The sequence below is a fragment of the Ascaphus truei genome, chromosome 3 (assembly GCF_040206685.1).
Source record: "Ascaphus truei isolate aAscTru1 chromosome 3, aAscTru1.hap1, whole genome shotgun sequence".
NCBI classification, from domain to species: Eukaryota; Metazoa; Chordata; class Amphibia; order Anura; family Ascaphidae; genus Ascaphus; species Ascaphus truei.
In genome coordinates, this window is record NC_134485.1 from 229,056,700 (window position 1) to 229,072,573 (window position 15,874).

The following is a 15,874-nucleotide window of genomic DNA, read 5'->3' on the forward strand; positions in this document are numbered from 1 at the left end:
GTCCCTCTGTGCTAAAGAGAGCATGCAGTTTGTGCAGCACACCTTTAAACCTGCTTGATGAAACAGGTGGAGACTGTAGCTGCAATTAACCAGCTCCTTGCTTTACTCATCAGCTACAGAAAGGCTTTACTTGTGCAGCCTTTTAAAACTGGGGACAGGCCCTGTCACATACAGAGAAAGAAAAAGCAGAAAGCGCACTGAACAAACACAAATAGTCTTTATTTAAAGCAACCCCACACTCAGAGGTTGCACACATAAACACATAATGTGAAACATATAGGACATAACTTAAAATGTCCAAGGGACACAGAACTCCAGTGCTATTTACAAACAAATATGACAATAAATTAAAAGTTTAACTTACAATTGCCCAAAAATGGGAGACAGCCTCAGGAAGCCTTAGTTTACACAGCCAGGGATAGTAGATGTAGATGGTCCGGACCAACACTATAAACACGCGCCGCAAGGAACCTCTGCCTCTGCACTATGGAGCGTGCACTTCTTCCTTTTGTCATATAGATTCATCTTCAATGTTGGCTGTTGTGCATCCACGAAAAAGTTGCCCAAGTCTCCTGCACCTTTGGACATTGTTGGACACTTGTTTAATTCATTGGATATTAAGTAGGATCCACACATTTTGTTTATTATTGTATTATGAATCATATATATACATATTGATTGTTAATTTAGCACCTATTATTGCCACTAATATAGGACAGCACCATTATTAGAAAGATTATTTTTATTCAATTATTACACATGGACACAAATGAGCTTAGCACTTTTTGCACCTTGTTTTGTATATATTAACATCTATAAATATAAAATTAACAAATCTCAGACATCCACAATTTACTATATAAAGCCTAAAAACTCAAGAAAAGTTAACATTTGCTTATTTATGTCCTCTCAAAAATGAATGTTTCTCTTTTGAAAGGGTTCTATGACATTCAAGCTCTTATAAGATACTGTTTTTTTTTTCTATTTATTTATGACCAGCAACTTATTTGTTTTTCAGAAACATACAACAAGCAGTCTTAGTGTGAAGTGAATTAAGTAAAAATTACACATATCCTCTTTGGTTACTATGGACATGTTTTACATATTTAAGATTTAAAATACTTATATTTGCATGATGATGTTTTTTTAAGGTACCAGTCACCTTCACTGTAACATTCACTACCATCCCATTAAGTTAAAGCCCCCGTCACTTTTAAATGGAATGAAGAATTTGTGCAGCCTTTACCCTGCTCATATGTGTTGCTTACATGAAGAATAATACTGCTCTGCTTCCTATGTATACCAAACAAAATGCATTTATTTTAATGACTAGGCTGCAATCATTGTTTGGAGTGACGATGCATTTAATATAATTTTACATGTAGATTTCATATAATGTGGTTGTTTGTTTAATTTGTGCATTTTTCTTTAGATGAAAGAGAAGATGTTCAAAAGAAAACCTTCACGAAATGGATAAATGCTCAGTTTGCAAAGGTAAGAATCTCGTATTTACTATCTACTTGGTGCTATTTACATTTCTAATCAGAAAATTGTATTCATGTTTACAAATCAGTAACAATTTTTTTTTTACCATCAAATTGTTTAATTTAAAAGATGTAAAAATGTGTGTAATAAATTGGTATCTTGTTTAAATGTAAATGATAACAAAGACAATCGTTTAAGATAATTGCTGCTGGAAATGTAATGTTGTGGTAAATGTTTATTAGTGTGACCTCAGCACAGCAATAGGTATTAGCCACTATCACATGTACAGTGGATTCCTTAACATGAACCTTACACTGAAGTAGAGGGTATATCATTTGGGACTCATCAGTATTACATTCAGTAGAGGTTTTGTTCTTGTCCACACCTTTCAATATGAATGTATCAGCATAGTTACGCACTTAGGCATAGGTTATATTTCTAGGTGATTTAACTATTCAATTGATTATTTTTGCTCTTGTATGAAAATGCAATGAGTGGCAATTGGATGTTACATAATAGCCATTATGTTTCCTATATTTCAAGTTTGTTTTGTTTGTTTTGTTTACTTTGGTGTCAATTGCAACAAATACTACATTTCTGATGAACTATACAGTATTTAACTCCAGAAAAATAAATAGCAATTGAGAGACATGTATATGTTTAACATCATACAGTATATTGGAATTAGTGTTATTGCATTTTGAATATAGGATTAGATGATCATGCTAATTTTACTAGACGTACGGTAGATGATATTTTAAAGTAGCACCCAAAATGTAGTGTTTCAGTATTTTTGTAAGTGTATTTAGTTGTGTTGAAAAACATGTTGATACAAGTATCCAAGTATTGATCAAATTAATAATTTATTGAATGTATTGATTATTAATAGTGTCTTTAGGGAATATCAGGCAGACAAGACATTGACCAACCTCTACTGTATTGCAGTCACGTGTAATCTAAGTGCGCCTACTGTATGTGCATATGCTATACAGTAGGTGATAGGTAATTCCGTCAAATTTATTTTTGGGTTATACTGTATAAGCGACTGACCCAAATAGCAGTGTTAGATAGTGTTATATTCCTTTTTCATTAGTATATTTGCATGTTTGTATTGACTGAAGTATAATGCTTGGTAATTTCAGCTTCTGTAGATAGAATGTTGAGACAACCTGTTAATGTATGTTTTTTTGTTGCTGTTTTTTTTTTTTGCAAAGTTCTAGAAATGTATCTCAAGATGATTTGTTTATGTCCTCATTTTCATTGACATTACTATTTTTGCAATTCAGCTATAGATTTTTCAAAACAATAATATTTATTTTGTAGATTATTTAATTGTTTTCATTTTGTTACTGTTGACTTGCTACAGTACATGATGGGATTCATCTTTAATGAGTAATCTAGGTTACTGAGGTTTGGATTTTTATACTACTGTAAAGGTTTAGCAAATCGAATATTGGAACCAGGTTTGCTAGAATTATTAGTGAATTTACCAAAGAAAATATACAATTGACAAGCCAGAATGCGTGTGTAATACTCTTGTACATCATATGTGATTGGTAAATTATTACATTGTTTTATTGTATGTTAAGATTGTAAACTTTATTACCAAACCATTTTTATTTTGTTTTATTGTGGTCTTTAGATATTTTTTTACTGATAACCAAAGAACATTAACAGTGGAGTTATCCCTAAGTGAGCTTCACTATATTTTACAAACCAGTTTACTGTACTATGGTACAGAATGTCCGGATATTCCTTGCTATTATGATAAGACCATGTTGTGTTATATGGAAACGTGTACAAATATAATTTATGTAGGTTTCTGTAGCTCTGTAACTCACCAACTTTAAGTGTAAACCACAATTATTAGCCCCGCATCTTTTAAATAAATGTGCTCTTTTACAATCAGAACACAAAACCCCAACAAGCTCTTTTTGGGAACCCCTGAGCCTCCACAAAATATATGTATGTATTTAAGTGTCAAAATGGAGTGCTATTGAGTGTGGCATATGTATACAACAGACGACAGAGAAGCCCAATGCTACATCCAACATGTCATGTCTTTGTCGTCTGTTTTATAATCACGCTGCACAACGTTAGAGAATGTATCACTTGACTTTAGTTTAGTGTCTTTTTTAAAGATTTGTGTTGTAAAGATATTAGGTGCTGTCACAAATGGCTTCCTCAATTGTGTGTATTAAGTTGCATTAGGTGCAGATACCTGTTAATATAAATATATTTTTATTCCATTAATCACCTAAAGCAGCGATAGTCAAACCTCTCTAATGTCCTTGAATCAGACCACATTTTTTGGCTTAACAATGAACATCGTGTTCAAATGCAAATGTATGTTTGTCACCCACATATACTGGATATATATTGTATGATAAAACAGAAAAAGTTCTACTGCACATCTTCCTTGAAAGCTTGTGGAATATTACATTCTAATGCCTATAACTGTTACTGAATTATTTTGGTTTTATGTCTTTTTTCTTTTACCATCATACAGTACCTACCCATTATTCTTGTTTCTAATAATTACGCTGTCATACTAAGATGAGTTTCTTGTTCCTGCATCTTTATTAATGTTGAGTATTTATAGACACACTGGCTGGTTAAATTGGAGTTAATATTACACTCGGTAAACAAAAGGAGAGCATGTTTTTACAGCAGTGTTAAGACCCGAGTCATTAACATTGCTGTTAGTTCTCCTGGTGTGACAAATATATATTTAGCTATGTTGTAATTAACTACATTGTTAAATAGGAATTATTTAGTGCTAGGATGCAATGGGGAAGAGGAATCATATAGAGATCATATATCATAGCGTTATTGAAAAAGAGTCAATAAAAACCCTATGGCAAGCAATATATTAACTCCTTTGATGCCAGAGGCTACCAAGCCATAGCACTGGCACCAAAGGGGTTATTAACTACCTTAAGGACTTCAGGGACCAGGACCCCTTGAACTATTCCATACAAGAGCCAATGCCCAACCATAAAAAAGGCCTACATAATCCAAGGCCAAATGGTTTTAAAAATGTTTTAATCAAAGGCCTAAGAACAATGACCACCACCACCACCAACACCAAACACTAATTCCACCACCCCCTTGATAAGGTCTAGGCAGCCATACTGGTACTTGAAGCTAATGACCCCTTATATCTATCAGTGGATGTGTGTGTGTGTGTGTGTGTGTGTGTGTGTATGTGCGTGTGTGTGTGTGTGTGTGTGTGTGTGTGTGTGTGTGTGTGTGTGTGTGTGTGTGTGTGTGTGTATATGTAAATATTGATCTCTCTGTGGGGGTACACCAGGGCTCTGTCCTGGAACCTCTTCTCTTTTCTCTGTACACACTCTCTCTAGGTGACCTAATAACATATTTTGGGTTTAAATATCACCTCTATGCTGACGACACACAAATGTACTTTTCAACCCCTGACCTTACACCTGCTGTACAGACCAAAGTTTCTGAATGTCTCTCTGCTATATCATCCTGGATGGCCTCCGCCGCCTTAAACTCAACATGGCTAAAACAGAGTTCCCCATACTTCCTCCCAAACCTGGCCCTACTACCTCCTTCCACATTACTGTTGGAACTAAGATCATTTACCCAGTAGCCCAAGCACGCTGCCTATGGGTCACACTCGATTCCTCTCTCACATTCACCCTTCACATTCAAAATATTTCTAAATCTTGTCGCTTTTTCCTCCGCAATATAACTAAGATATGCCCTTTCCTCTGTTGCTCGACTGCTAAAACGCTGACTCAGGCCCTCATTCTCTCCCGTCTTGATTACTGTAACCTCCTGCTGTCTGGCCTTCCTGCCTCTCACCTGTCTCCCCTACAATCTATCCTAAACGCTGCTGCCATAATCACTCTACTCTTTCCAAGATCTGTCTCAGCATCTCCCCTCATGAAATCCCTCTCCTGGCTTCTGATCAAATCCTGCATCTCACACTCCATTCTTCTTCTCACTTTTACACTCTTCTGCCCCTCCTTACATCTCAGCCCTAATTTCTCGTTATGCACCATCCAGACTCTTGCGTTCTTCTCAAGGATGTCTTCTTTCTACCCCCTTTGTATCTAAAGCCCTCTCCCGCCTTAAACCTTTTTCACTGACTGCCCCACACCTCTGGAATGCCCTTCCCCTCAGTACCCGACTAGCACCCTCTCTATCCACCTTTAAGACCCACCTTAACACACACTTGCTTAAAGAAGCATATGAATAGCACTGTGGATATTCTGAACACATGATACATAAAGCTTGGCCCCTGCAGACGCACTTACCAGAACTCCCTCCTATTGTCTCTGTACGTTCTCCCTACCTACCAATTAGACTGTAAGCTCCTCAGGGCAGGGACTCCTCTTCCTTAATGTTACTTTTATGTCTAAAGCACTTATTCCCATGATCTGTTATTTATATTATCTGTTATTTATTTGATTACCACATGTATTACTACTGTGAAGCGCTATGTACATTAATGGCGCTATATAAATAAAGACATACAATATATATATATATATATATATATATATATATATATATATATATATATATATATATATATATATATATATATATTTATAAATCCTGATGTACAAAATCCGCAGCCCTCACCAATTCAAATGCAAAAACAATTTAATGTAGAAAAACAAGCATCAGGGGAACAGCAGGGAAAAAGAAGCAACGTTTCAGACCTCCTGGTCCTTTCTCATCAGAGGTCCGAAATGTCGCTTCTTTTTCCGTGCTGTTACCCCTGATGCTTGTGTTTCTACTGTACATTAAATTGTTTTTGCATTTGCATTTGAATTGGTGAGGGCTGCGGATTTTGTACTTCAGGATTTTGTCTATTTCTGCTGCTGGATGGTGATCCTGGTTGCACTGCTTGCACTGCTTGCACCACAACTGACCAGATAAGTTGCTTTCCTTATACTTTCCCCTATTGAGTGCCCTGAACATTCTTGTGTGTCTATATATAGATGTCTGCACATAGGCTTGTGCCTGTGATAGGCTTAACGGTCTGTCACTCACTCACCAAGGGACAGCCAGTGAAGTTGCACATCCCTCCCCTCTGTAAAGGCTGATCAGCCTGTCACTCCCCCAGGGACAGCCAAGGAGACTGCACATCCTGTATAATGAGACTGCACATTGGCTGTGTCCAATTTTAAGTTCAAATTGGAGGTGAAGAATACATGAATTGGACTCTGCTATTCATCATCAACACTGCAACTGTGAGAACTTGGCTACCTTTCTAAGCTGCTGTTTTACTTTCAGTGCTACATTGCTCTCCCAGGCCTGATTTATACATCTGCTCTTTCACATCCTACTGCTCATATCCTCCAATACCTGGGAACCCTCTTCTCCTACCTCTCTAACTGCATCTCATTATGCCTTCTCTATTACTTTTCCTGTTTGCTGTTTCCTCACTCCTTTGTAAATTTTTCTATTCTCTCCAACTTCCCCACTCTCCTTCTATCCACAATTGTTCATCTCTCCTTCCCTCCACCTACTGCACCGACACACTTTATTCGAGCAAATACCCGGTATGTACCTGGCAGATACCTGGAATGCGCCGCTCCTCACCTCTGACAAGCCCCGTTGCATTTGCCTTCCCAGCCTGGGTTCATGCCTGGCTGATGGGCGGCTGATCTGTTAAATGATAATGATTAGGATTTAAAAGGCTGCAATGCTTCGCGTGTCTACCAGATGGCATAAATTCATGAATTGTAATGCAGTATATATATATATACTGTGCAGTATTGCAGCCAGTGGGAATAAAATGCTTCAATCCCTGCTTGGAAAATAACCCAATGCACTCGGGCAGAAAACAGTCACAAACCTCAATACACCCGGGTATACCCGAATTCGTGGGACTAGCCGAGCTCGAATAAAGTGTGTCGCCAGTGTACAGTATGCTTGTGTCTAAACACTGCGCCACTATGTACACACCTTTCCCAACAACTTCTGCACCATTCAATAAAAAGCACCCCCACAAATCCTCTTCTCATCTTCTCTCTCTCTACTCTTCATTGCTTCTGGGGTTATCTCTCCTAATACTGGACACAGGCATATACACACCTGCTCTCATCCACGCCCCCTCCTCCCTCTATCCTAATAGTGTTAACTCAACTAATTTAATCCCGACCAAAATATAGAATCACTCCAAAAAGAAGAATCCTAATAGTCTGCACTCATGGCTATTATCCCACACCCACAGTCACTTCTACCAACCATTGTGGCCAAGCACTGTTATCTACTGCACATATTCCACTTATATTGTAAGTGCTCCAGGGCAGGTTATCAGATAAAATCACCTTTTATCATAGTCTGTTAAACATAGCTTGGAGGGGGACGCGCCTGCCGAGCTGGTCCCTGCCGAGGCACAATGCCTTGCCAGCCTACCCCTAGCCCCCAACGCCTTGTGCGCATTTCCTGCACGTCGTGTGAGAGATGGCGGTGCCCGAGAGCCGAGGGGGGCACCAAAGGCAACCAACGCCACCACGCCCCCCACGAATCCAGTGAAACCCATGCCGCCAGTGGACGCAAGACAGTGGCACCGGAGAAGTGCGGGTCAGCTCCCCTGCACCCAACATGCTCACTCCCCCCCCCCCTGGCACCGGCCCATCACAAGATTTTAGCGCCAAGAAGGCGGAAGTGGCCGGAGACACGTGGGGACATCCCCACTGCAGCGCCCCTGAGACCACGCTCCCTCGCGGACCATGCCCGCACCCGGAAAGAGCGCAGTGTATATATCCCTATATCGCCCTGTTCTGTCTAAGCACAGCTATTTGGCAGGCCCTGCCCTCACTCTGCCGCGTGCTCCAAGGGAGTCGCATCTACACCCTGAGCCACCTCCCAGCTTGCTCCTTAAGCTCTCTCCCAGACACTGGCCTCCTCCCCCGCCCGCCAAGCGGGCAGGCCCGGTAACAGGGGTGGGAGGGCCAGAGTGACCAGGCCAGACCCTAAGCGGGAGAGGAGCCCCTTGCCCCTACACGAGCACACTCTTCCCCTGGTGCATTGCTACCACATGGATTACTATATATATGTAGCCCTGGTAAGAAATAGGGCTATATATCTATCCTCCTACTGGTGTAAGTCCTGCTAAGGGTAGGCCACCAGTAGTTATCATGGGTCTCCCCCGCTTCAAGCCTTGCCTTGATTGGTGGAGGTAGGCCCCCTGACTCTGTGTGGAAGGCAAGAGACACAGGCCTGCTGACATCATGAGGGGTGGGGCTGTCTAAAGTTAGTTGCCTGATCCTGTCAGTGGCAGTAGGTGTTAGAGTGAGTTCTGTCTTGGGAGTGAGGAGAGTGAGTTCTGTCCTGGGATCAGGAGGAATGAGTTCCAGGAGAGACAGGCCAGCCTGAGTAGAGTTGATAGAACAGTGGTGGACCAATGCCCCTCACCCTGCCTAGAGGGTGAGGGAGAGCTAGCCCCACCCTGAGTGTCTGCACCTTGGGGTGGTGGCAGAGAGCAGTGAGAGCCCCAGACAGCCCTTCCTGAAGGGGTACAGTTTGGAGGAGAAGGAGGAGGAGGAAGAGACCATTGTATATGATCTGCTGCTGTTGCTGTGAGCTGTTATATAATAAAGAGACTTGATACTTTTACAAAGAGACTGAGACTGAAATCTCTTGCCCTATTGCGGGGGCTTCTCTGGAAGGATTTCACCCTACCCTTATAGGGCTTGCCAGAGATGGAGGCGCTGCACCACTAAAGAATGAAGGCAAGAACCCCAGAAGCCTGTCCCTGTTGTCCCCCATACCATCGCGGGAGACTCAGGCCCTCCTGTTACCAGCACCAACCCTGCCCCTAGTCCCGCCCCCAACCCCGCTTTAAAATAAAATATATAAATAAAATACATTTAATAAATTCCTAGTGAGAACAACATTTGTTTTTGAAATAATTTTATTTATTGAATTACATTATACTACAATTAGTCCTTGTTACGTGTGTGTGTGTGTGTGTGTGTGTGTGTGTGTGTGTGTGTGTGTGTGTGTGTGTGTGTGTGTGTGTGTGTGTGTGTGTGTGTGTGTGTGTGTGTGTGTGTGTGTGTGTGTGTGTGTGTGTGTGTAAATGTCGGATCTAGAAATAAAAGCCAGGTGTGAATGACTAGTTTCCTGAACCCCATAACCTGTGTCTGGACGTCCCCGCTTCACAATATCTAAAGCAGCAATCCCGCCTGGGATCTTACCTGGTCCGCAGTCCCTCAATGTCCAGGTACCCTCATTCCCGCAATGTTATACATTGGAGGGGATGTGTTCCCTACCTGTCTTCTAGGTTAGGAGGTGTTCCGATGTCTTCCGTGTGAAGCTTGAGTCAGATCTGGAAGAAAGCAGTATAGGTTATTTCGGTGTAGTATAGGGCAGTTAAGATATATAGGGTAAATAAGATATCCAGATCCAGAGTGTGAGAGAGAGAGTGTGTGTGGGGGGAGGAGAGAGAGAGAGAGAGAGAGAGAGAGAGAGAGAGAGAGAGAGAGAGACTACTAGTGGTCTCTCTCTCTCCCCCCTACACACACACATTCTCTCTCCTCCCCCCCCTACACACCGTGGGCTCGCTGTGATCTCCGGTCTCTGTGACAGCCGAGGAAGCGGCAGGCCGGGTGTCGCCCTCGGTGGCTGTCGCTGCGGGTCACCGGGTCAGCGGGTGTCAGTGAGGGTTCCAGACACAGGAGAGAGAGGAGTGGGGGGGGGGGGCTAGTGATGCAGCAGGTCAGCTGTTGTCAGTGAGGGGGTCAGACATGCCGGGACATGGGGGCAGCGGCAGCCTCAGCTCCTTTGATGTAGGTGAAGGAGGAGACCATCTTCTTACACGACGGGCTGAGATGCCACGCGGGGTCACGGAGGCCGGGGAAACGGAGTTGAAGGTGAGATCGGGAGTGAGTGGCGAGATTTGGGGTGTCGGGGGGAGATTGGGGTGAGGGGGGGTCACGGAGGCCGGGAGAGAGTGGGGTGAGGAGGGGTCACAGAGGCTGGGAGAGATTGGGGTGAGGGGGGGGGGGTCACGGAGGCTGGGAGAGAGTGGGGTGAGGGGGGGTCACGGAGGCCGGGAGAGATTGGGGTGAGGGGGGGTCATGGAGGCTGGGAGAGATTGGGGTGAGGGGGGTCACTGAGGCCGGGAGAGATTGGGGTGGGGGGGGGAGGTGGCGGGTGGCCCCATGGGAGGGGAGGTGACAGATGGCCCTTTAGGGGCCTGAGGCAGACAGAGGCGCGTAAGGGGGAGGAGTGAAAGCGCTGAGGAGGAAAAGTATAGTATTGCTGAGAGGCGGGGGAGGAGCGAAGGCACTGCTCAGAGAGCCGGAGGCGGGGTAATCTCCCCCAACAACATGAACCCGCCTCCGGCTTTTTTTTTTCTTTCTCCAGCGCGAGCGTGGGAAAAACAGCAGCGTGAGCGGGGGAAATTAAAAAAACATACACGTGTGCTGCTTGGGCCAATATTTACTCGCCCGGAGGTTAAATTTACTCGCCCGGGCGTGTAAATGTATATGATTGTCGAACACTGTATATATATATACTAGTGCTGTAATTACTATATAGTAATCACTTAATGAGAATAAAGTATCAATGTAACAAAGTTAATCATGTTGCAGTGGTTGCATTTCAAGTTAAACCATGAATGTTAAAACTGTCCTAACAATGTTTTTGCAGCTTTTTTATTTTTGCCAAATTACTTTAAAAGTTACAAGTGCAAAGCAGTTGGAACAGTACCAGTGTGTTCTGCACTGAATAGTAGCAAGGAGCAATTAGCAACTCATTAAATAGAAAAAATGTAAAGATTTGCATATTGGCCAAAAGCAACTGTAATTTTCATTTGCTTGCTGCATAAAAATCTTATAATAGCTGATATTTTTGAATAATCCCAATTACCTTTGCTATCGTATGAATAAATCAACATATGAAGTGGTAGAGATCAAAAACCTCTCACAGAATATTTAGATATGTGAATGCTGTCATATTTGCAAAACACAGAAATGTCATAGTCTGAAAATTGCGACATAATTATCAGATGATGTCTAATTTATCTATTATTCTCCAAAGATTAGCTGCTGTTAGAGTGCTACCATTTTTCTTTGACTCACTGGATGTAACTAATATGAGAATTAAAGTCAGTGTTTGACCTGATCTTGAACAGATGTTGATTAAAAGCTTGAATGAGGCATATCATTTGAATACAGCTTTAATATAAGCATACATTCTGTTAAATAAATCTACAAAGTACTGCTTTTAAATCCGCAATCCTACTTGTTATTACATTGTTTAAACATCTAACGTAGGAATGCATATGATGTGTATGTATGTATATATATATAAGTATACATTACCGCATAGCAGCAAAAAAGGGAGACAGCACTCAGGTGAATGAAAATAAATGTATTAAATACAGCACATAACTGGAGTTATGTGCTGTATTTAATACATTTATTTTCATTCACCTGAGTGCTGTCTCCCTTTTTGCTGCTATGGGGTAATGTATACTATTATTATTTGTATGGGACATGCACCTATTCATTATTGAATTTCTATTCGCACGAGAATGAGCAGACAGCACTCAGGTTGAATTATTAAATTACCCTGAGGTAGGTCCCGTATGTGGGGCCGAAACATTGGCGATTTGTGTCTGTTTTTCTACATTATATATTTAATGATTCAACCTACGTTCTATCTGCTGATTCGCTATCTGCTAATTCTCGTGCTAACAGTATCATATTTATTGATTCATTCTCTCTCTCTCTCTCTCTCTCTCTCTCTCTCTCATTCTCTCTCTCTCTCTCTCTCTCTCTCTCTCTCTCTCTCTCTCTCTCTCTCTCTCTCTCTCTCTCTCTCTCTCTCTCATTCTCTCTCTCTCTCTCTCTCTCTCTCTCTCTCTCATTCTCTCTCTCTCATTCTCTCTCTCATTCTCTGTCTCTCATTCTCTGTCTCTCATTCTCTCTCTCTCATTTATTATATTATATATGTTTAAACGCTGTGTTTAAAACAGCGAGCATTGACTTAAGGGTCTTGAGACAAAAGGTGACACATTGTGTGCTCATTTGCATGTAATTTCCCAGAATCCGTTGCTGCAGTGGAAGTACTGTGTGCTGGGTGATAATGGCGAAAAGCAGGGTCACAGACCTGTCTTAGACATGTGAATGTACTCAGAAGTAATATTTTTATATGCTATATGGTGGAGAGTTTTTAGTCACTTTTTCACCCACCATAACCTAAATAATGTGCGGTGAAGACCTACCCAAAGTCTCAAATTGCAAAGCCAGTACAACCAACCTCACACTGATGAGACCCTAAAGGGCGAAACAGCCTCTCTGTGAGTGGGTTCACGGGCTTTGCATCTCATCCCAGGCTTTATTTAAAAGCTGTGTTTAAAACAGCGAGCATTGGCTTAAGGCTTCCATGTAAAACTGGACTTGAGAATAAAGGTGGCAATATGTGCTCATTTGCATGTAATTTCCCAGAATCCCTTGCTGCAGTGGAAGCACTTATTTTAGCATGAGTTAAAGTAGGTACAACACTGCGTTCCGAGTAGCAAGGTGGTCCACACCCAGTAAATTATTATGTTGATGTTTACCAACTTTAAATTGTGGTAATAATGCCCATGTTTTTTTACCTGGTGCGATATTAACTCCACTTTAACGGAGATTGATTTATCCAGCCATATGTTTCTGTGCATCACTTGTATTAGCATCTGCCAGGTTTAAGATAGCATAATCATTTTTGGCTAACATATTGGATCGAATTTAAGAACACCATTGCAAACAGAAAATTGAGCAATGCATAAAAAACAACTTCCATGTATACTCTCTTTATGCTGATGCATCTCCCCAAAGTTTTTTTTGTATGATATGTTGTTGTGGGCATAAGGTATACAAAGGATGCATATTTTATGAATTTACATTTGCAATAAACTTTACATTGGATAAGACTTAGATAATTCAAACAGCCATGGACATTTTGGGGCAATTGAATATCGAATTGGCAAATCTTCTGTCAATATAAGATGTACATGTCATTGCATAATTCTAGTAATATATGTATTTACTGCATCAGCTATAATTCTTCAAAGTACAATTTAAGGTAGGGGTGAGCAAACGTTTTTGTCGTCGCCCCCTGTTTGCTCTATCCCCCTGTTCGCGCCTCCCCTTACCTTTTCTCTGGCTTCGGTAGCATCATGTGACGTTGCATTGCCATGTAATTTGACGGCGCTTTGTCATGGCGTTGCGTCGTCGAAGAGCCGGCTGAGAGCAGGTAAGAGAAGTTATAGAGGCTTCGCTCCTCCCCCGGCATTTAATTAAAATGCCTTGGGCCTCTCTAACTGCCGCGCACCACCCCTAGAAAATCCTGCGCCCCCCATTTTGCGCACCCCTAATTTAAGGGATAGATTCTTCTCAATCAAACATATGCTGCTTCTTCCACTAAGTAACTATGTTGATATGTTGAAAAGTAGTTGTATAAAAGTGACATTGCTAAACATTAGCCTACATGTTTAACCAATTGAGTGCTGAAGGGGGCACATATTCAGAGTGCCATGGCCCCTCCGGTGCTCCAAACACATGACCGCTTCATCAGTGATGACGGTATGGGTACATTGAATCCATGGATGGAAATGATTATTCACTGTGGCTTTTTTACTATCTTCCATAAGAGACAGAGTGGTGATGCAAATCTTCAAGGAAGCTAAAGTGGCTAGAATAAGGAGACTGTATAAATTGCCTCTTGTTTGTTAAAAGTCAGGCAAGGGTTGTGATATGGAACAATTTGTACAGTTTACAACCTTTTGTTAAGCTTCATCATACTTTTCACATTATTGATTTCACCACCAAAGATGTTTGAAAGATTGATGTTGGGTCTAGTAAACTAGTATTCCCTTTGAAATGTCAATACATTATACTGTACACATAGAAAAATTAAAATGTGACAAAATGAATGGACATTTATTTGTAGATAAAAAAAATACATTTACTGTACATTTACCTACTTGATTCTGTCTTCACAACCATGTGTCATTGTCATACTGCATCTTCCTGATTTAAAATATTTGGAGGCATGATAGGAGAGCCTAGAGATGGAGGTAGAGTTTCAGTAAATTTACCAACATACAGTGTACTATAAGCTGTGAAGCCACCTCCCAGTGTCAGAAAATAATTTAACTCCATCTGAATGGATAGGACACAAATATTTTAAAGCACAGGGAAGCAGCTTCCGTGATCACTGATCTTCTCTGAATATTGACAGACTATACAGGTCTGGGTCCTTGTTGTTTCACGAGCTATTAAGTAACATCACTACATTCAAATAAATGCCTTATTTTACAATGATTAAACATCCCACTCTTTATTAATGTCTGATTAATTACTTGGCACACTGGTTGGCACTGACCGCATCAGTACATAGTGCTTCTAAAGAAATATATTAAATTGAAAGGCCTTATATACATACAATGTACAGTACAGGCTCAGATACACTATGCTCTCTTAGACTATTTAATGTGATGTTAACCTAAGTTAAAAACCCATTAATCATAACACAGTATTCACTAAAACAAATAATGTGACATTAACCTGGATTCACTCCCGTAGAAAGCTTGACATTGAGCAAATGAGCTTAATATAGCCTTAATTATTTTCACCCATATTTACTAAGCTCTGCTTAGGTTAATGCCAGGAAACAATGCTATATCATTTAAGTCCTACCTATCTGCTTTCTCATTTGCTTTTGCCAGGGAGTGATAATTATATCCAAACTGACCACTATTATTAAATAAAAATTGTAAAAGAAAATAAGTGATAAATATCTCCAAATTCAAAGACATGAATAGCATCACATTGCTTGAAGATAATACAGTGTTATCCTGAAATAGTATGACATTAACCCTATACTAATTAACTCAATTATGGCTGTTATTTTTTTATACAATTACTTTTGTGAATAAAGTAATATCTCTGGGAAAAATAGCAGCTATTCCTGTTATATGTAAAATCATGTTATTTGCCCTGGTTTATTTGAGCTTAGTGAATCCAGCTTTACATGGATCTGGATCTTGCCATATTCTAAAAGCTCTTTTTGCACGTCCAAACGGTGCGCTAAGACTTTAAAAAAAGCGTTTTTATTCTGGATCTTCAAAGCTCTGCGGTATGGCAAGCATTTTTCAAACGCGCACCTTTTGGGAATTCGCTGGTATTCTAGTACCGCCGTAAAGTCCAAAATGCAAAACCAGTCAGAAATACTCGCAAAAAAGGTTCTTGTCCTCAAGGCTGGTGGAATTGCATCAATATATGCAAAATCTCATTCCATTTGTTTAAATACATTTTGCATACACTTGTCTATCTGTTTCCTGTACTGGCTACCTGATAATTAGAGATGGGCAATTCTTTCGCATTTTCCCCCCCAAATCTGTTTC

General features: G+C 40.9%; 1 protein-coding gene across 14 annotated transcripts in view; it reads left to right on the top strand.

Moving 5' to 3' along the window:
- The window catches only part of DMD (dystrophin), a 2,761,517-nt gene that overhangs the window by 443,433 nt on the left and 2,302,210 nt on the right, over positions 1-15,874 (top strand). For all 14 annotated transcript variants that reach the window (XM_075590265.1, XM_075590266.1, XM_075590270.1 and 11 more), the window contains one exon: positions 1,433-1,494. In XM_075590265.1, coding sequence (XP_075446380.1) covers positions 1,433-1,494 — 62 coding nt within the window. The remainder of the gene's footprint in view (positions 1-1,432; positions 1,495-15,874) is intronic.